Raw genomic sequence first — 26,520 nt, forward strand, 5'->3', positions numbered from 1 at the left:
TCAGAGTCTCAATTGTATTAACTTTCTTAATCCTCCCAATCACCCCAGGAACTAGGTGCTGTTATCAACACTGCTTCAAAGAAGAGGAAACTGAGGCTCACCAAGGTTAAATAACTAGGTCCCCCAACTTGTAAGTGGCAGAGCTGGTTAATGAATCCAGGGAGAGACTGCCTTCTCAACCACTACACTTTATTGGCAGCAGTAATCTTTACCCTTCCATCAGGATGACTGCTGGGACCCTAACTCTTCACATGTGTGTACACACCCCTGTAAACACACACACACACACACACACACACACAGCACCACTAACACTAACTCCCTCCTTTGCCCAGAAAGTTCAGCTGACAGTCACATCCCTGGACAGCTTTCAGAGTTCTCTGCTGCAGCCACCCATGATGATGTCTCAGCTCCTCTGTCTCTGTATTGGTTATTGTTTCCTCTGTAACCAATTACACTGAAACATAGTCACTTAAAACAACAATTTTATTATCTCAGATTCTGTGTGTGAGGAATTCAGAAGTGGCTTAGCCGAATAGTTCCAGCTCAGAGTCTCTCATGAGGTTGCATCCATGCTGTTGGCAGGGACTGCCATCATTTGAAAGCTGGACTGGGCTAAATAATCTATTTTAAGGGTAGCTCAGTCATGGTCCTGGAACATCAGGACTAATTATGGTAGGAGGTCTCAGTTCCTTACCATGTGGCTACTTGAGTGTCCTTACAACATGTCAGTTGGCTTCCCCCAGAGTGAATGATCCAAGAGGAAACAAGGTTGAAGCATCCATGTCTCTTATGACTCAGCATCAGAAGTCACACCCTATCATGTTCACAATATCCTAATGGATCACAGATCAGCCCAATCATATGGGAGGAGAGCACACAAGGTTGTGAATGCCAGGAGCAAAGAATCGTTGGGGGTGCTTTTGACAGCCTACAGCCACAATGTTGCTCTACTGAAAGGTATGGTGGGAACACAAAGGCTTGGTGTCAGGAGACCCAGCACATGATAAGTACTCAATAAAATCAGTACCCTCCCTTTCCTTTTTGTCCATGTGACTCCTAATGTCACCTGCTTAGACCTTGGCACTCCTTCCTCTGAGCTGACCCCCTACCCCACTGCTGCTTCCAGTGATTCACAGTAACTTAAAGTTCATTGCTTCTTCCAATTTCCCTCAGCTCTCATCTCTCTTCTGGGTCCTATACATCTTGCTCTACCTGAAGTGAAGGAAAGATGTTCAAATTATCTACTGTGGCATAACAGATCACCCAAAAAGAGTGGACAATAATGATCCTTTATTTCATGCATGAATCTGAGGTTGACTGGACTCAGTTGGGCAGCTCTTGCTTGGGGTCTCTCATGTGGTTGCAGACAGGCTGGGTCTGGGTCATCACAAAAGCTCTCCTCACATGCCCTGGGTTGGAAAGACTCACATAGCTGGGGCTGGAAGGGCTGGGTCTCCTCAGTCATTTCTGTCATTTTGGATAGATACAAAGATGATGATGATATATAGATTATGGATAGATAGATGATTGATAGATAGACAGACAGATATAGATAGATAGATAGATAGATAGATACATAGATAGATAGATAGATACATAGATACATAGATACATAGATGATATATAGATGATAGATAGATAGATAGATAGATAGATAGATAGATAGATAGATAGATAATGTGATACATAGTTATAGATAAATAAACCAATATTGGCCTCCTGAGGACGGAGGATAATATATCTATGAAAATAATAGCTGACATTTATTAAGTGCTCACTTCCTGCTCTCTGGTCTGTGTCCTAAATACTTCACACACCTCATCTGATTCCATCACCACTTGAGTTAGGTGTTGTGTTATTCCCCTACTTTGCAGACAGGGACTCTGAGGCACTAAGTCCTAAGGTACGAAGGTATTAAGTAATTTGTATTCTTCATTTCTGATTGGTTCTTTTTCATATCTTCCATTTCTTTGTTGACTTTCTCACTGAGTTCATCTATTCTTCTCCCCAGATCAGTAAGCATCCTTAACACTCTTTGTTTGAACTCTCTGTCGGGTAGGTTGCTCATTTCTGTTTCACTTAGTTCCTTTTCTGGGGTTTTGTCCTATTCCCTTACTTGGAATGTATTCCTTTGCCTCCTCATTTTGCCTCTTTCCCTGTGCTTGTGTCTACGTATTAGGTAGGTCAGCTACGTCTCCTACTCTTGGATAGGTGAGCTTATGTAAGTGATGGCTTAAGAGGCCTGCAGTGTGCTTCCCTCAGTTCTCAATGTTCCAGGGGTGACCCCTATGTGGGCTACATGTGTCCTTCTGTTGTGGCCTCTTTGCTGTCCCTGTAGGCACACAGGGAGGCCGAGATATGCTCCTGACCAGCTGTTGTAATGCTCAGCTGCTTGCAGTTTTTGTGGGCCCTTCAGGCTCTTTATCAGGGATGGACATTGAGGGTATTATGCAAAGCAAAATAAGTCAGAGGGAGAAGGTCAAATACCGTATGATTTCCTTCATTAAGTAGTAGATAATAACAATAATAAACAAACACATAGAGACAGAGATTGGATTGGTGGTTACCAGAGGGGAAGGGGGGAGGGGGGAGGGCGAAAGGGATAATTTGGCACATGTGTGGGGTGATGGGTTGTAATTAGTATTTGGGTGGTGAACATGATGTAATCTATGCAGAACTAGAAGTATAGTGATGTACACCTGAAATTTATACAATGTTATAAACCAATGTTACTGCAATAAATAAAAAATTTAAAAAAAGAAAGTAATTTATTCAAGGTTGCACTTGTAAGTGTATGTAGTGTGGGAGGGTACCAGATCACTTTCACTGGGCTGCACACCCATCCCCAGTTGCTGGGAGTATTGGTTGTTACTAGATGACAGCTGCCCCATTCTCTGGACAATCACACTTGGCCAAACTAAAACTACTTCACCTGGGAGTTTCAGCATTTGCCTAAAGCACTGATTGGTCCAGACTCAGGCCTGGACTGAGCTGGGATTCAAAACTCAGGATATCCAGCTTCAGAGCCCCCCCTTCTCTTAACCACTGTGTGGTGCTGCCTCCTGATATTAAAATAATACAAGTAAGACTAAAGTGAGAGAGTGGGAGAGCTGGATGAGGCAAAAGGTGCCTTTGTGTCTCTTCTTCTGCAAACAATCACAAACTTACAGAAAAGTCTGTTCAAAGAACTATTTTCCTGAAGCGTCTAAGAGTAAGGTGCCAACCTGATACTTCATAGCCCCTGGATTTCCTATGAAAAAGATGTTCTACATTACCTCAATACGACCATCAATGTCAGGAAGTTAACACTGCTACATTACTGCCATCTAACCCTCTCACTCCACTGAATCCCCCCAGTTGTCCCAACAATGTCCTTTATAGCAGAAGAACCCAGCCCACGTGTTATGCTTAGATGTCAGCTCTCTTTAGCCTCCTTCAGTCTGGAACACTTCCTTGGTCTTTGGCTTTCATGACCTTGACTCTTTTGAAGATTACAAACCAGTCACAGATGATGAGTAGAATATTCCTCAGTTTGGGTTTGTCTGACTATTGCAGGATTTCTTTCAGGTTTCCCTCCTTGGCAGGACTATCTCAGAGGTCACACTGAGTTCTTCTCACTGCGTCCCTTCAGGTGATGCTCAATCAATTCACCCTGTTCCTGGTGATGCTCTCTCTCATCATTTGATTAAGGGAGTGTCTGCCAGGTTTCTCCACTGTGAAGCTACAATTTGCTATTATACTTATTGGGTATTTTGAGCAGCAGCACTTTGAAACTGTGTAAATATCTTCACCAAATAGCAATTTATCCATATATATATATACATATATATGTATATATATATATATGTATATATGTATATATTTGCATCTACTCATGTTTTCCCTTTATACAGTGGGTCATAATCTCTTACTATCCTTTATTATGATGCTCAAATTGTTTCTGATTTGGTCATTGGAAGCCCCTCAGGCTGACTTCTGAGTCCTGTTGACAGGTACCATCACTTTTTAGTGTTCTCTTCTGTTCTGGCACAACAAGATGTTTCAGGCTCATCTTGTACTTTCCCAATCCTAGACCTGAAATCAGCTGTTTCTCTAAGGATCCTGGTTCCTTTTAGCAAAAAATAGTTTCTATGAGCCAAGATGTGGGCACAAGGTGTGTCATTGCTATTACGGTGTCATAGTTTCTAAGAATTATCAGTGAAGAGAAGTAGGGGGATATATTTTTATATGTACACAAACACACACATGCATCTATCTGTAAATCATCAACAATATAGAAAGCATGAATTTACTCTGATACATTAAGTTCCAATCTCCGACTCCTCAGGGTTCATTCTAGTCTTCTCCCTTTCTGAATCAGTGACTCCTTTATCCAATAATGGGAAACCTGGCTTCCATCACCTTTAATATATTAATTTATTTGATCAATCCCTCTTATGTGGCCAATCCCCACTCCATCCCTTTTCACTCACAGATGTGCTCCCCATGCTGCTTGGGTTCTCCACACCCTATTTATGCTCTGGCTGCTCTCAGCGGGCCACCCCTCTGCATGGATGCCCTTCTCACCCTGCTCATTTCCCACATCCATGCCATGCTGCCACTCCCTGTACACATCCTCCCCATTCTACTCTGCTCTGAGTTTGAGCCATTGTGACTCCCATCTCTGTCCCTGACCCCCAACACGTGGCTGCCCACCTTGCTGTGTCCACCTACTGGCGTTATGATTAAATTATCCAGGAAGAGAAATGGAGGGAGAGGGAGAGGAGGGAGAGAAAAGGAAAAGGAAGAACGTGTGCAGCTTCTGATACCAACTGAAGCTGATGAGAGATAGTAGCCTTTCTGCCCAATCAATGGATCAACCAATCATTTTTTATTTGATCTTCATTGTGTTAAGACAATTGGGAGTTGAGGATGAGTACAAAGAGGTATAAGAAAATGTGTTTCCTGCCTTTCAGAAATGTCAGGGGAGATGGGATGAAAAGATTAAATCAAAACTAATAATGCAATAATAAGTGCCTCAGTTGAGTGTTACAAAAAATATGTGCTCCAAAAAAGGGAGAATTAAATTCTGAATATACTTTCTAAGCAGCGGGCAAAGTCACAGTGTGTTGACTCTCATCTATCTTAATGTATTAAATTAGAGTTCTCAAAAAGGCCCACCCAACCACTGATTGTGATGGTCAAAAACATTTACTCACTGGCTCTCACTGATTCAGGTCTCTAGATTCCCCCTGATGTGCACAAAGACATCAGATAATGGTTTTGTAAAGAGATGTTTATTGACTTGCTCCATAAAATATTTCATAGAAGATTCAAAATCAACATGTAATAGAAATGTCACTACTACAATCAGCACAATAATTCTTGTTTTCATTAAAGTTTGCTGATAGAATTGTTGAGAAGCTTTTATTCTTGATCAGTGCTCAGGAAGAGTAGATGGTACTATCCAGGGTGGATGGAGATCGTCCTGTGAGAACCAGATAAACTGAGTCCACATATCTGGCACTTCCTGGGCCCCTCCTTTATCTTTAACAACATATTATACTCTACGCAGACACTGACAAAGTGTAGTGAATGTAAGAATCTCTGGGCATCCATCCAGCGCAGCAGGTTAAGCCCATCTTCATTCTGGGTTTTATTCACAAAGTAAATTGAGGTTTCTGGCGTTATGGGATACAGCTTCCTTGAACAACAAAACGGAAGTCCTTAGGGAGAGTCAGGCTCCACTCACAGTCCCATCTCTGGACTCAACCTTTAGAACAATGGGTTTTTGCGGTTGAAGAAGTCCTCGCCTGCCTAGTTTCAGGGGGATCTGCAACAAACATGCATATGATGATGAACTGACTGATAAGCTCCCCCCAAAACAGAAGCAAAGTTGACAAGACACATTAAGGGCAATAATACTTTAAAAACATATAAACTACTTTTAACATCATATATCTTTGATTCTGTATACTTAGTCTATCAGCTGTGTCAGACTGGATAGTAAAGATTTCATCCACGCATTCATTCAACGAAATATCTATGTAGCACAATTTTGGACCAGCCAGAGACAAAATCATGTTGGCTTGTCTTCCCTTGTGACTTCACTTTTAAGTAAAAAGAATGAACTATTAAAATGTATACCATATTCTTAGGGATTATAGCAAACTATTTTGAAAAGCCATATAGAATTCATTTTGTATATGTTGGAACTTGCAAGGTAATCCTCAGTGGCTGTTACACATTTTAATTGTATGGACCTTCCTTGACTTCTAAAGAGTCTGGTCACCTCTCCCGGTGGAAGCCATCCAGTTTCATGATGGGAAAATTTCTTTGTGAAGCCTTATGCCTGTTTTCTAACATCTCTTGGGTCCCATGTGTACTGCAAATGGTAAACTTCTGACCTACAGTGTTATTACTGATAGTTTTAGCTCCATCCTAACTCACTTCAGTGTAGGGAGACTAGCAGTAGATTCATCTTTGGGACTCAGTTGACTGAAGGGCAAGCAAATTGTCATGGAGGGTGAGAAGCCCCAGTATGTGTATGACTGGAAGCTTGCAGGGTGTGTCTGCCCATCCCAGGTGTGCCAGACACCTGCTTTCTCTCAAGACTGAGAACTCTGTTTGCACACACTTACAGGCCTGCCACACAATTGCCCTAAAGTGAAAAATAAGATGGAAACCAACTCTATCCTCCTCTCCCCCGAAGAAAGCCTACTTAAAGGAGGAGCTGCATATTAAATGCACGAGTCCTAGAAATAATCCTGATTATAGGGCCTTGTTTGATATAAATCCATGGCAACTGTTCTTTATGTTCATCAGAGGAGAGATTCCAGATCTTTCTATAAATATAAAACCTTGTTATTTTGTAATTTAAAATGATATATATATATATATATATATATATATATATATATATATATATATATATATATATATTTTCCCTGCAGGCAGATAGACACACACACACACAAACACGCAACACACACATACACAAACGTCATTTAAGTTTTTACAGTTAAAATTGTTCAAAATTTTTATCCAAGAGCTCGAAATCAACTCAAATCACTCCTTACGTATTTACTGGATGACTGCAAGGAAACAGCAGTTGTTAAAGATATTCTTAGGCACAAAGAAAACATAGAGCATTAAACTAGATGGTTTAATGATGAAGTATTATCTTAGGTGTTCAGACTGACGATATCAACCTGCAGAAATCGATACCAGAGCAGAGGAGAGAATTGCCTCTCAGGGGATCTAGGATGTGTGCCCTTCCCTCTCTCCTGGCAGTGGCCATGTCTATCCAACATTAGGGATAGATGGGGAAGGCTCCATGGAGGGGCTTGGGGATTGGACATGAACTTGAAGGATGAGAACAGAATGTGGAGTAGAGAGGGAAGAACATTCATAAAGTTATTACTAGGATGTAAAAGGAGCCCAGTTTGACTGGAGCAGGGCTCCTAGAAGGTGAGGTCAAACAGCTAGGATGGTCCAAAATTGTGGGAGTCCTTCACATCTGGCAGAAAACCTTTAAATCAGTGATTCTCAAGTTTGGGTAATCATGAGATAAAACAGAGGTGCTTTTAAACCACACTTTCATGAATTATTTTAGAATTTCTGAGATGACCTAGTCATCAGGATTTTCAAAAGATCCCCACTGATTTCATTATATAGACAGTGGTTGAGAATTGCTGTCACAAAGCTTCTGCAAGTTCTGGTGGAGAAGAGCATCCTTCAAAAGTCATTTCATGGTGTTCTCTGCATTTCATGGCTGTGTACAACATTTCCCCTTCCTTCCAGTGGACTTGAAACCAAATTTAAAACTTTGCTCAAGTTCAAAGGACTGCTCATATTCATGCCATGCTAATTGAATTGACTCTAGATGACCTTTACAGTTGGGTCTTTATAATTCCACAGACTTGGCAGTCCAGAGCTGAAGGGCCCTAAGGTCACAGATGGCTCCAAATAGATTCTCTGGTCACTACTAAATTATTCTTTCAATAGAATACATTCTTTCATATATATAGAGAGAGACCCCACAGTTAAAAACTCCCCATACGACATTGCTTTTGTAGAATGTTAACTGTCTTACCTGTGTTTCTTTACAAGTTTTGAAGGAGAAGTTCTGCAGTATTCTGACGACAGCAAGTTTCACGTTCACAATAGCGAACCTCATGCCAATGCAATTGCGAGGTCCAGTTCCAAAGGGTAGGTATAGATAAGGATTTATACTATCCTTATTCTTCTTACTGAACCTGGTTCCACAATAGTAGATGAAAACAACTTAATGAAACATAAAAACCACAAGAGCTAGGAGAGTGATGTCAGCATCATGGTGGAGGAAGTTGTTCCCTTTGTCTCTCTCCTCAAAGTTACAACCAATCAGACATCCATTGAGCAACAGAGAACTCCCTACATAGAACAACAGGGTGCATAAGAGATCCATACATTTGTACATCTGAAGGTGGGTGGACTGGAACCCCCAAAGGCAGTGGAACTAGAAGTGCAGCCACCTGCACCACCCCCGGCAGCAGCAATCCAGGGTGTGGATCCACATGCCCGTGTATGTGCCTGCAGGCACTGTGAATGGAGAAGAAACAGCAGGTGCCTTCGCTCACATGACTGCAAGCAGAGCAGAAAGAGCAGTGGCAGTGGGTGCAGAGGAAGTGCGAACCACGCCTGGCATGACTGCAAGCAGATATAGCCAGAGAAAAACCAATAAGCATCCCTTCCTGTCTCCCAGAGGATCCAGCATGTGTGCCCCTTCCCTCTCTCCTGGCAGTGGCCAGGTCTTTCTAACAGTAGGGATAGTATACAAAACTCGGATTTTCCTGTCTGGAGTGGGGTACCTTGACCTGAGTTTTCAAGACACACCAGCTAGTGCCAGAGAACAGAGGTTGCATGAATGAGCAGCAAAAACAACTTCTTCTGGCTTAGCCCCTGCTCCTTACCCATGGTGGCAAAGTGGATCTGCCATCAGAAGCATCAGGAACAACAGCAGAACCAGTGAAACAGCCCCCACTGGTGGTACCACCAATACCAGCTCCACCAACTGCAGGAGCTGCATACAAGTCCCCTGGACACAAGACCCCTAGCAATAACAGCAACACCTGTGAACCCGGCACCCCTGGCACTGATGCAACCAGCACCACTAGACAATCCAGGAACAGCAGTGCAGGTGGCACACAGGGCAGTAGCATACAAGCCTATGGAGAACCAATGGAGAGCCAGTTAAGGAACACGAGACCCAGGTGACCTTGAAAACAACCAAAGTCCTTGCAGCCTGGTGACCTGGGTGGTGACACCTGAGATGGCAGTGACATCATAAGCAACAAGGCACCAGCAACCTCAGAGGGAGAAGAGGCACAAGGAGAGCACTGATAACACCTCTAGCAGAGGCAGTTGGGGGAGGAAAGTGCAGGCTCTCAAATACAATCAGAAGCAGCTTGAAATCAAAGTAACCAAAACTTTGCCCAAAAAAGAAATGATGTTACTACCACAAATACACTGGCAGATGATGAAATCATCAAACACCATGAAGAACTAAGGTGACATGGCACAACAGAAAGAAGGACAACTCTCCAGAAACCACTATTGAAGTCACAGAAGACTACCATCTAACTGACAGACAATTCAAAAGAGCTGTCATAAAGAAACTAAATGAGTTACAAGAGAACTCAGAAAGACAGCTCAATAAGCTCAGGAATACAATTAATGAACAGAAGGAGTACTTGTCTAAAGAGACAGAAACTAAAAAAACAAACAAACAACTGGAGATAAAACACAATTAATGAAACTAAAAATAAAGGAGAAATCATTAAAAATAGAGCATACCATCTGGAGGAGTGAATTAGTGAGCTTCAAGATTGAAATCGAGAAATGATTCAGGTGGAGGAGGAGAGAGAGTAAAGATTTTTTTAAAAAATGAAAAAATTCGGGGCCAGCCCAGTGGCGCAAGTGGTTAAGCGTGCGTGCTCTGCTGTGGTGGCCCAAGGTTTGCCGGTTTGAATCCTGGGCGCACACCAACACACTGCTTGTCAGGCCATGCTGTGGCAGGCGTCCCATATAAAGTGGAGGAAGATGGGCATGGATGTTAGCCCAGGGCCAGTCTTCCTCAGCCAAAAAAAAAAAAAAAAAAAAAAAAGAGGATTGGCAGATGTTAGCTCAGGGCCAATCTTCCTCACAAAAAAAAAATGAAAAAATTCTTCAAGAAATATCTGGCTCATTTATGAACAGTAACATAAGGATAACAGGTATCCAAGAAGGAGAGGGAGAGAGGAGCAGAGAGCTTATTCAAAGAAATAATACCTGAGAACTTCCCAAACCTGGGAAAGGAACTTGACATGCAAGTACATGAAGCTAATAGAACTCTTAATCACATCAATACAAAAAGACCTTCTCCGAGGCATATAATACTAAAACTGTCCAAAGTCAATGACAAAGAAAAAATGTTAAGGGCAGAAAGAGAGAGGAAAATAACCCACAAAGGAACTCCCATTAGATTTTCAGTGCATTTCTCAGCAGAAACCCTACAGGCCGCGAGAGAATGGAATGATAAATTCAACATAACAAAGACAAAAAGTACCAGCCAAGAATACTCTATCCAGTGAAATTATCCTTCAGATATGATGAAGAAATAAAAGTATTCCCAGCCAAACAGAAGCTGAGGGGGTATATCGCCACTAGATCTGCCTTACAAGAAATGTTGAAAGGAGCCCTCCTACTTGAAACAAAATAGTAGAGGTTTACAAAACTTTGAGCAAGGTGATAAATAGACAGAATCAGAAAATTGCAACTCTATATCAGAATAGCTTAGTAAACACTTAATTATAACATAAGGCTAAAGGGAAAGAAAACATCAAAAGTAATTATAACTACTTCAATTTGGTCACAAGCTCACAACACAAAAGGAATAATTTGTGACAATAATAACCTAGACAGGAAAAGGGAAAGGGACAGAACCTGCATGGGCTAATGGAGATAAGAGGCTATCAGAAAAAGGACGAACTAATTGATGGGATCTTTTATACAAACCTCATGATAACCACAAAACAAAAAATCAGAGCAGAGTCACAAATCATAAACAAAGAGAAAACTGAGAAAAACATCACAGAAAACCACCAAACTGAAATGGCAGACAGAAATATAAGGAAAAAGAAACAATGGAAATATAGACCAAGCAGAAAACAAAAGATAAAATGGCAGTATGAAGTCCTCGTATATCAATAGTCACTCTAAATGTAAATGGATTGAATTCACCAATTAAAAGACACAGAGTGGCTGGATAGATTAACAACCAAGACCCAACAATATGCTTCCTCCAGAAAACACATCTCAGCTCAAAGGCAAACATAGGCTCAGAGTGAAGGAATGGAATATGATACTCCAAACAAATGACAACCAAAAAGTGAATGTAGCCATACTTATACCAGACAAAATAGACTTCAAGCCAAAAAAGATAACAAGAGACAGAGATGGGCATTATATAGTGATAAATGGAATAAACCATCAAAAAATATAACATCTATTAACATATATATATGCCCAAGATAGGAACACCAAACTATATAAAGCCATTTTTGACAAACCTAAAGGGAGAAACTGACAGCAACACAATATTGGTAGCGGACTTTAATACCCACTTACATCAATGGATAGTACATCCAAAGTCAAGAAGGAAACAGTGACCTTAAATGAAACATGAGACCTGATGGACTTAATAGATATATAAAGAACATTCCATCCTAAAGCAGTAGAAGACATATTCTTCTCATGTGCACCTGGAATGTTCTCAAAGATAGACCACATGTTGGGAAACAATGCAAGCTTCAGCAAATTTAATAAGATTGAAATGATACCAAGCATCTTTACCAACCACACTGCTATGAAACTGGAAATCAACTACAAGAAAAAAGCTGGGAAAGCCACAAACATATGGGGACTAAACAGCACACTACTGAACAACTATTGGATCAATGAAGAAGTCAAAGGAGAAATCAAGAAATCCCAGGAGACAAATGAAAATGAAAGCACAGCATACCAAAAATCATGGGATGCAGTAAAAGTGGTATGAAGAGAGAAGAATTTAGCAATACAGGCCTACCTGAAGAAACAAGAAAAATCTCAAATAAACAAGTATACACGATTCCTAAAAGACCTGGAAAAGGCCCAAACAAAGCCCAAAGTCAGTAGAAGGAAGGAAATAATACAAATCAGCAGAAATAAATGAAATAGAGATTAAAAACAATAGAAAGGTGCAATGAAACTAAGAACGGGTTCTTTGAAAAGATAAACACAATTGACAAACGCCTACCCAGGCACACTAAGAAAAAAAGAGAGAAGATGCAAATAAATAAAATCAGAAATGAAAGAGGAGAAATTACAACAGACACCACAGAAATATAAAGGATTATAAGAGGACACTATGAAAAGCTATATGCCTATGAATAGGATAACCTAAAAGAAATGGATAAATTCTTAGCATCACACAACCTTCCAAAACTGAATCAAGAAGAAATAGAGAATCTGAATAGACCAATCCACAAGTAAAGAGATTGAAAGAGTAATCAAAAACCTCCCCTGAAACAAAACTTCAGGACCAGATGGCCTCTCTGGAGAATTCTACCAACATTCAAAGAATATTTAATATCTATCTTCTCAAACTCTTCCAAAAAATCAAAGAGGACAGAATGCTTCCTAACTCATTTTATAAGGCCAACATTACCCTGATACAAAAACCAGACCAGGACAACACAAGAAACAAAAATTACAGGCCAATATCACTGATGAATATAGATGCAAGGATCCTCAACACAATATTAGCAAATTGAATACAACCATACATTAAAAGGATCATGCATCACCATCAAGTGGGATTTATTCCAGGGGTGCAGGGATGGTTCAACACCTGCAAATCAATCAAGGTGATATACCATATTAACAAAATGAAGAATAAAAGTCACATGATCATCTCAATAGATGCATAGAAAGCATTTGACAAGGTCAACATCCATTTATGATTTTAAAAACTCTCAATAAAATGAGTATAGAAGGAAACTACCTCAACATAATAAAGGCCATACATGACAAACTCAAAGCCAACATCATACTCCATGGTGAAAACCTGAAAGAGATTCCTCAGAGAACAGGAACAAAACAAGGATACCTGCTCTCACCACGCTTATTCAACATAGTACTGGAAGTTTTAGCCAGAGCAATTAGGCAAGAAAAAGAAATGAAAGGGATCCAAATTGGAAAGGAAGAAGTAAAACTATTACTATTTGCAGATCACATGATTCTATGTGTAGAAAACCCTAAAGAATTACCCAAAAACTATTAGGAATAATCAATGAATACAGCAAAGTTGCAGAGTACAAAATCAGCCTACAAAAATCAGTTCCACTTCTATACACTAACAATGAACTAGTGACTTTAACATAAGTATTGCCATGTTTGTCTGCTTGGTGACCCTGGGAAACCAGCTACACTAAAAGAATGCAGAGCAGCTGCTTGTGGTGGGAACTGGCCCTTCTCCCACAATACTAGTTGCAATTATTTAGGTTATAAAACTCCTAGGATGTCAAGGACAGGCACAGACAGGCCACCTGTGTTGGTCCGAGATAAGTACCGGGAGTTACAGTGCACGTACACACACAATAACACCAAAAGGAAAAAATACCAAATGTTCCCATAGAAATGGTCTCTAAGTAAAAACATACATAAAAGCATCTCACAATTCTGCTTGGGCACGAGTCTCGCCTATGCGGGGTATGCCTTGCCCAGGACCTCTTTCAATCAGCACTCCTGCCTAGCCATGTCAATTAAGGGACTCTCCCTGAAGTAAGGGCGTGGATGTTGTAAGTACCCAATCTGATGTTCTCTCTCTCGGTCGATCTGATGTTTCTCTTTTTCGATGGATGTGATGTTTTTCCTCTTTTGATAGGCACTCCCGCCAAGCCATGTCAGTCAAAGGGACTTTCCCCGGCATAGGGGTGGGAATATTGTGAGTGCGGATCTGATGATGTCTCTCTCTCTCCCTCTCCCTCCCTCCTTCCTTCTCTCTCTCCGCCCCCCCCAACATTTCTTTCCATTGCTATTGAATTATTATTTGCTTATGCTTATGCTGTAGTATACCTATATATATATGGCCTATTGTCTTCCTAAAAAATACATGCGCTATTTCTCACTAAAACCAGCGTATTGGTGTCTTATTGAGCCGAAAGAGTCCATTCCATAAGTTAGTCTGAATGCTGTGCCCCTTCTTCCCTCCCCTGACACAACATTTTTGGCCTTATGAGCAGGAGTGACTGGCAGAACGGCCTTTCTGTTCAAACGCACCAATACTGCTACCACCCGGGTTGAAATTCCCAGGTGGGAAGACCCTCCTTTTTGCGTTTTGGCTGCTGAGTGGGCTCGCAGGTCGGGCCTCTATGAATCTTGGGACATTCGGTTGCGCCAACATGAACCACTAGATGTCACTAAAGCTTTACAGTCAGTAGAAAGGAGAGGCAAGGATGATGCTGCTTTTCTAGCAAGGCGGGGCTGGTGCCTGTTAACTGCTTACTGTTGGGCTATTGAGGACAGAGATAAAATACAAAAAGAGAAGGCACTTTTGGAGAAAGAAATGTCAGACTTACAGTCCCGACCAGCCATGATTCAATGCCAAAACTATGTGTTGGGAGATCAGGCTCGTAATTACCAACATATAGCAGAAAAAGCAGCTGTGAGAGTGGCTAAGATAAATATAAGAAGAGGAAAGGGAATGTAAACGATCGAAAAGTACATATGGCAATAGCCTCGACCGGTCCTGAGTGGGACACTGATACCTGGGATGATGATGTTTGGGATGATGATTCAGAGGGGACTGATTATAAGGAAGAGCCTAACCGCCGACCTAAACAGCGAAAAGCACGCCCTGTGTGGCACAGGCGAATGGAAACTAATGGGGAACATTTAATCAGAAGGGACATAACAGAAGATTTTACTCAACAGGAAATTTCTAATATCTTAGTTTGGGCTACGCAAAAGCCTCGTGAAACTATTTTGACTTGGTTAGTTCATCTATATGATATGGGGGCTGCTGGGATCAACTTGGATGCCGGAGATGCATTTAAGTTTGTGACGCTCTCCAATGACGTCGCAATAGGGGGAGCTTTCCAAGATTGGAGCATGAATGCTCACCCCCGCAATGATCATGGACAAAACACTGATGATACAACTTTTTTGGCTCTTGCAGTAAAGGGAGCTCAAGACAAATATCCTATGGATGATATGTGGCTGGACACTGATAGACCATGGCATACTTTAAAAGATTATGTCCAAAGACTGAGAGAAGAAACAATGAAGCGGCCTATGTTCTTGGGGTCTGGTGAAGCCTTCAATGAAATGGGTCTAAGCATCCAGGTTCGTAATAAGCTAATTAAAACTGCTCCCCCCAGAGGCGGAGTCAAGATGGCGGCGTAGGCAGACTCTGAACTCACCTCCTCCTGTGGACACAGCCAATTTACAACTACTCGTGGAAAAATTACCCCTGAGACAGAACTGAAAAATGGATAAGAGGAACTCCTGCAACAACGGACAATCCTAACTGAGGTAGAAGAGGCAGAGACTCCCTTCTGGAGAGAAAAATGCCGCCTTCACAAGCCGCCAGCTTCACGGCCGCCGGGAGCAGCTCACAGGTATGCAGCCTCCCTGGAGGCATGGGGCCCTGAGCGGGGGAGCGCCCCCGCTGTGGGCATTTTGTGGACCCAGCACAATCGAGACCAGCGGCATAATATCTGACTTTGCCTGCTACTAAAGCATTGGGGAGTACCCCCAGAAAACCCGGTTCACAAAGAAACTAAAACTGGCTCTTAAAGGGCCCGTGCGCAAACTCACCCGTTTCACAAAGCATCCTAAAATCACCAGAAAGAAAGGTGCACAGTGCTGTGGTGACAAGAGACTCACCTAATAGGCCCTGAGTGCATCTCGGTGAGGGGTGAGACCTCTCCAGGGACTGGGACATTGGCGGCGGCCATTGTTGTGGCCCAGTGTGGGCGTGCTGACGCAGACGCCACTGGAGTTCTCCCTGAGGCCTGCTAGCCCAGGGTCTGCCCCACCCACTAGAGCACCAATTTAATCCAGCTCAGCCAGGGCAGGCAGCCCACCCTAGAGACTGGCCCCACCCAACAACAAGCCCTCAGGCAACTTGTGGGGCTGCATAGATTGGTGACTGGATTCTCTGCAGCCTGGCAACTGAGCCGACTTGAGCGGGGCAGGATGTGCACAAGGAGCAGGTGGAGAGTGTGGGGCGGTGGCGGAGTGTGTGGGGCTACCGCCGTGGAGAGACTGGGTCCGCTTGGGGAGGCGCTCACACGGGGCAAGACTGTGTTGACTGTGTGTGTGGACCTGTGGGCGGCAGGGTATGTCAGCTGCAGAAGACTTGTGCTTCTCAAAGACCCACATAGGAGGTTTGCCCCACCTTCCAAAGCCTGAAACGATTGGGTGCTCCTGTTCCTGAGGCCAGCCCCACCCAGCTGCAATCCTCAGAGAGCTGACAAGAGACCTAATAGGCTAGAGGTTTACAGCAATTGTAAGGCCCTGAGCCTAACAACCTGCTGCACTGGGGGCCTACTCACTTAAAAGAAATACTGCAACACAAATATAGTATTAGAACTTGTAGCCAACTGTGCTGGGGCTCCCCACACCTGATAAAGAGACTGAAGGGCCCACAACAACTACAAGCAGCTGAGCATTACAACAGCTGGCCAGGAGCATAACTCAGCCTCCCTGGGCGCCTACAGGGAGAGCAAACAGGCCACAACAGAAGGACACACGTAGCCCACATAGGGGTCACCCCTGGAACATTGAGAACTGAGGGAAGCACACTGGAAGCCTCCTAAGGCATCACTTACATAAGGTCACCTATCCAAGAGCAGGAGACGTAGCTGACCTACCTAATATGTAGACACAAGCACAGGGAAAGAGGCAAAATGAGGAGGCAAAAGAATACATTCCAAGTAAGGGAACAGGACAAAACCCCAGAAAAGGAACTAAGTGAAACAGAAATGAGCAACCTACCCGACAGAGAGTTCAAACTAAGAGTGTTAAGGATGCTCACTGATCTGGGGAGAAGAATAGATGAACTCAGTGAGAATGTCAACAAAGAAATGGAAGATATAAAAAAGAACAAATCAGAAATGAAGAATACAATACGAGAAATGAAAAATTCATTAGAGGGACTCAAAAGCAGAGTAGAGGATACAGAAGAACAGATCTGTGAGCTGGACGAAAGACTAGAAGAAAACCCAAGGTGAACAGGTAAAAGAGAAAAGAATTAAAAAGAGTGAGGACAGTCTAAGGGACCTCTGGGACAACATCAAGCGCACTAACATCCGTGTTATAGGTGTCCCGGAAGGAGAAGAGCGAGACAAAGGGGCAGAGAATCTATTTCAAGAAATAATAGATGAAAACTTCCCTAACCTAAGGAAGGAAACAGACATCCAGGTACAGGAATCACAGAGAGCCCCAAACAAGATAAACCCAAAGAGGCCCACACCAAGACACATCATAATCAAAATGTCCAGAATTAAAGATAAAGATAGAATCCTAAAAGCCGCAAGAGCATGTCAAGTTACATACAAAGGAAATCCCATAAGGCTATCAGCTGACTTCTCAGCAGAAACCTTACAGGCTAGAAGAGAATGGCATGATATATTTAAAGTGCTAAAAGGAAAAAACTTACAGCCAAGAATACTCTACCCAGCAAGGTTATCATTCAAAATGGAAGGAGAGATCAAAATTTTCCCAGATAAGCAAAAATTAAAGGAGTTTGTCACCAAGAAACCAGTGCTACAAGAAATCTTAAAGGGACTGATTTAAGGGGAAAAGAGAAGACCACAGATAGGAAAAATTATCTAGTTCCATGATTAGAACGTAATGGATAGAAATACACAAAAAAGAGGTTAGATATGATATCAAAAACATAAAAGGAGGGAGGAGGGGAGTTAAGAGTACAGCTTTCAGACAGAGGTCAAACTAAAGTGACTATCAATTCTGTATAGAAGAAGAAAGGAACAGAGAAGGACTACTAAAACACTGAGAAAAAAAAAGTTAAAAAATGGCAGTAAGTACATACTTATCAATAGCTACTTTAAACGTCAATGGACTAAATGCTCCAATTAAAAGGCATAGGGTGGCTGACTGGATAAAAAAACAAGACCCATATATATGCTGCATACAAGAGACACACTTCAGACCTAAAGACACTCACAAACTGAAAGTGAAGGGATGGAAAAAGATACTCCACGCGAATGGCAATGAAAAGAAAGCTGGGGTAGCAGTAGTCATATCAGACAAAATAGACTTTAAAACAAAAACTGTAAAAAGAGACAAAGAAGGGCATTACACAATGATCAAGGGAACAATCCAACAAGAGGATATAACACTTGTAAATATCTACGCACCCAATGTAGGTGCACCTAAATATATAAAGCAATTATTAACGGACATAAAAAAAGAAATAGACAGTAACACAATAATAGTAGGGGACTTGAACACTCCACTTACACCAACGGATAGATCATCCAAACAGAAGATCAATAAGGAAACATTGGCCTTAAACGACACACTAGAACAGATGGACCTAGTAGATATATACAGAGCATTCCATCCAAAAACCGAAGAATACACGTTCTTTTCAAATGCACATGGAACATTCTCCAGGATTGATCACATATTAGGCCACAAAACAAGTCTCCATAAATTTAAGAAGATTGAAATAATACCAAGCATCTTTTCTGACCACAACGATATGAAACTAGAAATCAACTATAGGAAGAAAATCAGAAAAGCCACAAATACGTGGAGATTAAAGAAAATGCTACTGAACAAGGACTGGGTTAACGAAGAAATCAAAGAAGAAATCAAAAATACCTGGAGACAAATGAAAATGAAAATACGACATGCCAGAATTTATGGGATACAGCAAAAGCTGTTCTAAGAGGGAAGTTTATAGCGATACAGGCCTATCTCAACAAACAAGAAAAATCTCAAATAAACAATCTAACAATGCACCTAAAGGAACTGGAAAAAGAACAAACCAAGGCCAAAATCAGTAGAAGAAGGGAAATAATAAAAATCAGAGCAGAAATAAATGAAATAGAGACCGAAAAAAAAAAAGAAAAAATTGATAAAACCAAGAGGTGGTTCTTTGAAAAGGTCAACAAATTTGACAAATCTTTAGCTAGACTCACCAAGAAAAAAAGAGAGAGGGCACAAATAAGTAAAATCAGAAATGAAAGAGGAGAGGTTACAACAGACACCTCGGAAATACAAAAGATTATAAGAGAATACTATGAAAAGCTATATGCCAACCAATTCGACAATCTGGAAGAAATGGATAAATTCCTAGAATCATACAACCTTCCAAAACTGGATCAAGAAGAAGTAGAGAATTTGAAGACCAATCACCAATAAGGAGATGGAAACAGCAATCACAAACCTCCCCAAAAATAAAAGTCCAGGACCAGATGGCTTCCCTGGTGAATTCTACCAAATATACAAAGAAGACTTAATACCTATCCTTCTCAAACTCTTCCAAAAAATTGAGGAGGGAGGGGAAGCTCCCTAACTCATTCTACAAAGCTGACATTACCCTGATACCAAAACCAGACAAGGACAACACAAAAACAGAAAATTACAGGCCAATATCACTGATGAACATCGATGCAAAAATCCTCAACAAAATACTAGCAAATCGCATACAACAATATGTTAAAAAGATTATACACCATGATCAAGTGGGATTTATTCCAGGTATGCAGGGATTGTTTAATATTCGCAAATCAATTAACGTAATACGGCACATTAATAAAATGAAGAATAAAAATCACATGATCATCTCAATAGATGCAGAGAAAGCATTTGACAAGATACAGCATCCATTTATGATAAAAACTCTGAATAAAATGGGTATAGAAGGAAAGTATCTCAACATAATAAAGACCTTATATGAGAAACCCACAGCTAATTTCATCCTCAATGGTGAAAAACTGAAAGCCATCCCTCTAAGAACAGGAACCAGACAAGGATGCCCACTGTCACCACTCCTATTCAACATAGTACTGGAAGTCCTAGCCAGAGCAATCAGGCAAGAGAAAGAAATAAAAGGGATCCAAATTGGAAAGGAAGAAGTGAAACTGTCACTATTTGCAGATGACATGATTTTATATATAGAAAACCCTAAAGAATCCACCAGAAAACTTTTAGAATTAATAAACGAATATGGTAAAGTTGCAGGATACAAAATCAACATACAAAAATCCGTTGCATTTCTGTACACTAACAACGAAGTAGCAGAAAGAGAAATTAAGAATACCATCCCACTTACAATTGCAACAAAAAGAATAAATTACCTAGGAATAAACTTAACCAAAGAAGTGAAAGATCTTTACACTGAAAACTATAAAACATTTCTGAAAGAAATTGAAGAAGACACAAAGAAATGGAAAGATATTCCGTGCTCTTGGATTGGAAGAATTAACATAGTTAAGATGTCCATACTTCCTAAAGCAATCTATAGATTCAATGCAATCCCTATCAAAGTTCCAACAACATTTTTCACAGAAATAGAACAAAGAATCCTAAAATTTATATGGAACAACAAAAGACCCCGAATAGCTAAGGAATCCTGAGAAAAAAGAACAAAGCTGGAGGTATCACACTCCCTGATTTCAAAATATACTACAAAGCTATAGTAACCAAAACAGCATGGTACTGGCACAAAAACAGACACACAGATCAATGGAATAGAATCGAAATCCCAGAAATAAACCCACATATCTATGGACAGCTAATCTTTGACAAAGGAGCCAAGAACATACAATGGGGAAAAGAAAGTCTCTTCAACAAATGGTGTTGGGAAAACTGGATAGCCATATGCAAAAAAATGAAAGTAGACCCTTACCTTACACCATACACAAAAATTAACTCCAAATGGATTAAAGACTTGAATGTAATACCTGAAACTGTGAAACTTCTAGAAGAAAACATAGGCAGTACGCTCTTCGACATCGGTCTTAGCAACATCTTTTCAAACACCACGTCTGACTGGGCAAGAGAAACAGTAGAAAAAATAAACAAATGGGACTACATCAAACTAAAAAGCTTCTGCACAGCAAAGGAAACCATCAACAAAACGAAAAGACAACCTAACAATTGGGAGAAGATATTTGCAAACCATACTTCTGATAAGGGCTTAATCTCCAAAATATATAAAGAACTCATGCATCTCAACAACAAAAAAACTACCAACCCAATTAAAAAATGGGCAAAAGACCTGAACAGACATTTCTCCAAAGAAGATTTACAGATGGCCAACAGACACATGAAAAGATGTTCAAAATCACTAACTATCAGGGAAATGCAAATCAAAACTACAATGAGATATCACCTCACGCCCGTCAGAATGGCTATAATTAACAAGACAGGAACCAACATGTGTTGGAGAGGATGTGGAGAGAAGGGAACTCTCATACACTGCTGGTGGGAGTGCAAACTGGTACAGCCACTACGGAAAACAGTATGGAGATTCCTCAAAAAATCAAGGATAGAACTACCATATGATCCAGCTATTCCACTGTTGGGTATTTATCCAAAGAACTTGAAAACACCAATTTGTAAAGGTACATGCACCCCTGTGTTCATTGCAGCGTTATTCACAATAGCCAAGACTTGGAAGCAACCTAAGTGCCCATCAAGGGATGAATGGATAAAGAAGCTGTGGTATATATACACAATGGAATACTACTCAGCCATAAGAAGCGATGAAATCCAGCCATTTGTGACAACATGGATGGACATTGAGGGTATAATGCAAAGTGAAATAAGTCAGAGGGAGAAGGTCAAATACCGTATGATTTCCTTCATTAAGTAGTAGATAATAACAACAATAAACAAACACACAGGGACAGAGATTGGATTGGTGGTTACCAGAGGGGAAGGGGGGAGGGAGGAGGGTGAAAGGGATAATTCGGTACATGTGTGTGGTGATGGGTTGTAATTAGTATTTTGGTGGTGAACATGATGTAATCTATGCAGAAATAGAAGTACAATGATGTACACTTGAAATTTTTACAATGTCATAAACCAATGTTACTGCAATAAACAAAAAATTAAAAAAAAAACTGCTCCCCCCACATATAAACAAGTTATTATGACTCTATTAATGAATGAAACTGAGAATCCTATTCTGGGGATTATAGATAAAATTATGCAATTAGGATATTGGAGGGACTAGGAGGCTAACAAGCCTCCTTCCAATAAAATGGAAACAAAAGATCGAATGTCATGGAAAGACATGTTCATGGCCCTGCTACAGGCAGGAATTCCAAAAGATCAAATAGATGGGGCAGACACAAGAGATCCATGGAAACTATACCAAAAAAAAGGGGGCTAAATGTAAAGAGGGTCAGCAAGGAAGAGGGGCCTCCCCCGCTAAAGAAACTATGTACCCCTGTCAATCCCAGTACACCTCCCACAGCAGATCCATTACTTGCAGGACTTTGGACTGAGAAACAGGCCAAGCCCCCTTGCTGCTTGAGATGGCTGCCACTATTCGGCGGGGTGCATGCCCCCACGTCCCACTAATAATATATTGAAAAAATGGTTCAATTACTGCGGTACAAGCTCTAGAAGATACGGGGGCGGAGGCCAGTCTCATTAATGGAAACTCTACAAAGTTTAAGGGAGCACTAATTATGATTACTGGATTGGGAAGAAAGGAAATTCGAGCCACAGCTGCTAATATTATGATGCAAATAAGCCAATTACCAAAACAAATACATTTGGTAATGATTGTTCCAATACCAGAGTATATAATAGAGATTGACATTCTTAAGGGGCTCCCCTTAAATCTTGCTGATGGGAGATATCAATTCGCAATAAGAGCTGTTTCCTTCCACATACATGCAGTCATTGTGGGCAAATTGCCATACACTGTGCCAATACCCATTGCTACTCAGCTAATTAATAAAAAGCAGTATAGAATCCCAGGAGGACAACAAGAGTTTACTGACACCATTACAGACTATTTAGCTGTAGGAGTATTAAAACGTGTTACAACAGCTTGGAATAATCCAATTTGGCCAATAAAAAAAGGAGATGATACCCAGCGAATGGCAGTAGATTACCGGGAATTAAACCAAGTTACTCCCCCGATACAGGCTGCTATCCCTGATTTAGTGTCCCTTATAGAGTCCATTCAACGTCACCCTGGCACTTGGTATGCAATAGTGGACCTAGCCAATGCTTTCTTTACCATACCAATTCCTGAGGAAGCCCAAGAGCAATTTGCCCTTACATTGATGGGCCAACAATATACATTTGCTAGACTCACCCAAGGATATATACATAGTCTGACCATCTGTCATAGGCAGGTGGCTGAAACTCTTTCTCGGTTTAAATTACCACCAGCAATGCAGTTGACACATTATATAGATGATATAATGATACAAGGAACATCAGAAGAGACAACACAAGAGCAATTAACTAAATTAATAGAGCTTTTAACTACAGAAGGCTGGAGAACTAATCCAGCAAAAGTACAAGGACTCAGCACAATGGTAAAGTTTTTAGGAATACTGTGGAATGCTGGTAAACAAATAATTTTACCTAAGGTACGTCAAAAAATACTTGATTTTGCGGCCCCATGTAATAAAAAAGAAGCCCACAAGTTAATCAGATTATTTGGATTTTGGCGGGCTCATATAACTCATCTTAGCCATTTATTAGCTCCCCTATATAAAGTAACCAGGAAAAAATATGATTTTGAGTGGGGCCTCTCCTAGGAGGAGGCTTTTAAAACTGCTAAACAAGCAATACAGACTGCATTAGATTTATGGTCTATACAGGAAGGACCTATTGAAATTAAGGTAGATGTTACTGATTGCTATGCTAACTGGAGTTTCTGACAAAATCACGGAGCCAAATGCTTTCCGTTAGGTTTCTGAAGCCATCAACTTTCAGACGCTAGTAAACATTACACATCCTTTGAGAAACAGCTATTGGCTTGTTATTGGGCCTTAGATTCAGAAGGATTAACCTTAAACCATAAAGTCATATTAAAACCTCAAATCCCTATAATGCAGTGGATCCAAAGTAACCCCATTACACATAAAATTGGTCATACTCAGGAGGCTAATATAATTAAATGGAAATGGTATATCCAAGATAGGGCAAAACCGGACCTAAGGGAATATCACTATTACGTAAACAAGTTTCTACTTATGACATGGAGACTCATTCTCCCACAGGGCAGCATGAAGAATCCCCCGTAAAATGGGGAGACCCATATGATTCTCTCACAGAGGAGCAAAAACAACATGCTTGGTTTACTGATGGTTCTGCTAAAGTTGTAGGGGGACTGAAAAAATGGAAGGCAGTAGCTTATAATCCATCCACTCAACAGACAATTGTTACTACCAGGGATAATATGAATAGCCAATATGCTAAACTTTATGCAGTATATCAGGCAATACAACAGGAACAGGGGCAACAATGCTTCATCTATACTGATTCATGGGCGGTAGCACAGGAATTGACAACATGGATGACACAATGGAAACGACAGGGATGAAAAATTGAAGACAAACAAATATTGGGTCCACCATTATGGGAAGATATTTGGGAATGGAGTAAATCAACTGCTATTTCAGTATTTCATGTTGATGCTCATAGTCCTTTGATTTCAACAGAATGAAAATATAACACAACAGTGGATCAACTAGTACAGATTTACTCCACCGAGACTAATTCAGTGGCACAATGGGTCCATGAAAGGAGTGGATATTTGGGAGAACAAGCTACATACATGTGGGCGTTACAAAGGGGAATCCTTGTCACACATGATGAGATTGCATCTGCCATCCAACAGTGCACGATTTGTGAACAATTAAATAAGAGGGAGATTCTCCACCCTTATACAGGACAAGTTAAGTGAGAAATCTCACCTGCACAAATATGGCAAATAGACTATGTGGGACCTCTCCCACGTTCCCAGGGTTACATATGTATTTGTACAGCTGTGGATACATTCTCAAGATACCTTGTTGCGGTTCCTACATGAGCAGCTACACAACAAGATACAATAAAAGTATTAGATTCAATTCGGCAATATTATGACACTCCTCAACAAATACAACGTGACAATGGTTCCCACTTTACAGGTAAGTTGGTATGTACCTATGCCAAAAAAAATTATATTGAATGGAAATACCATATTCCTTACTACCCCCAAGCTGCTAGTCTGAAAGAATGAATGGATTGTTAAAACAACAGCTATGCAAATTGGGTAAAAATTCTTTACAAAACTGGTATGCACATTTAAATGCTGCTTTGCATGTTTTAAACAATAGGCCCATAGGACCTAATGACACTCCTTTGACTAGGTTATTGCCTTCAACATCCATTCATGTAAACACTGTATCTAGAGATTTGGCCACTCTAAAATACTGGCCCATTAATAACAAAGGAAAAGCACCTTGTCAAGCAACTATGGGGGCAGCTGGAATAGACTTAACTGCTGTTGTCTCTACGTCCTTGCCCCCAAAAGGATGAAAGGTAGTCTCTACTGGTATTAAAATACAGTTCCCAAATAAGACCTCTAGATTATTACAACAAAGGTCTGGACTAGCCATTAAAGGTATAAATGTATTAGGAGAAGTTATTGACCCTGACTTTCAAGGTAAATTAAAATTTATTTTATATAATACCAATGATGCTAAAATTACATTACAAGAGGGAGACAAAATTGGACAACTACTTATCCTTCCCATAATAACACCACAAATAGAAAGGGGGAGCCCTCCCTCAATTTTATCCAAAAGAGAACTACAAAGCTTCAACTCAACAGATTGTTGGAAACCTGGAGCCAAAGTTTGGGTTACACACCCTCCACATACCACTCCCCGAGTGGCCGAAGTAATAGCACAAGGAACCACAACCACCCTGATTGTTATGTACCCCAAAGACAATAATCAATATCATGTTCCTAAAAGCACTGTTTCTTTACATGAATAGGTACTGTTAATCAGCTTTCTGATTGCTGCCACAATAAGCACCTCCTGTTTTCTTTGGACTGCTATGCCATTAAACGTCACAGTTGGATAACCACTGCTGTTGCAGTGCTGGACGGACTTCTTCACGCTGGTTGGACCTGTAACTTGGACATTAAATGGACAGACTATTTGGTCACAAAAGCTGATTTCCACCTCATCATATCATGACATTTCTGACCAGTCACACAGACAAAATACAAATTATTCCATCCTTTTGCTTGCTTCCACTTTACGAAGTGGAGGATTTTATTCATGTATTAAGAAAAAAAAAAAAAAAAGGGAAACCTGACTCGCTGTATATGAACAGTACTGCTTTTGTCAGCATTTTACCAAATGCCACCAGCACTCTAGGTAACTCTAATATTTGGCTTCATTTGGCTAACAATATTCTTAATGTTACTTCTTTCTGCTTGCGCAATAGTGATGATCCTTCCAATTTACT

At 40.8% G+C, this 26,520-nt stretch overlaps 1 protein-coding gene across 1 annotated transcript in view; it reads right to left on the bottom strand.

Moving 5' to 3' along the window:
- Positions 1 to 5,719: 5,719 nt before the first annotated feature.
- Positions 5,720 to 26,520, bottom strand: part of LOC131422200 (cytochrome P450 3A12-like) — a 48,677-nt gene continuing 27,876 nt past the window's right edge. The window contains exons 12-13 of the mRNA XM_058569208.1: positions 8,078 to 8,240; positions 5,720 to 5,815 (exon numbers count right to left, since the gene is read on the bottom strand). Coding sequence (XP_058425191.1) covers positions 5,720 to 5,815; positions 8,078 to 8,240 — 259 coding nt within the window. The remainder of the gene's footprint in view (positions 5,816 to 8,077; positions 8,241 to 26,520) is intronic.

The sequence above is a fragment of the Diceros bicornis genome, chromosome 26 (genome assembly GCF_020826845.1).
Source record: "Diceros bicornis minor isolate mBicDic1 chromosome 26, mDicBic1.mat.cur, whole genome shotgun sequence".
Taxonomy (NCBI): domain Eukaryota; kingdom Metazoa; phylum Chordata; class Mammalia; order Perissodactyla; family Rhinocerotidae; genus Diceros; species Diceros bicornis.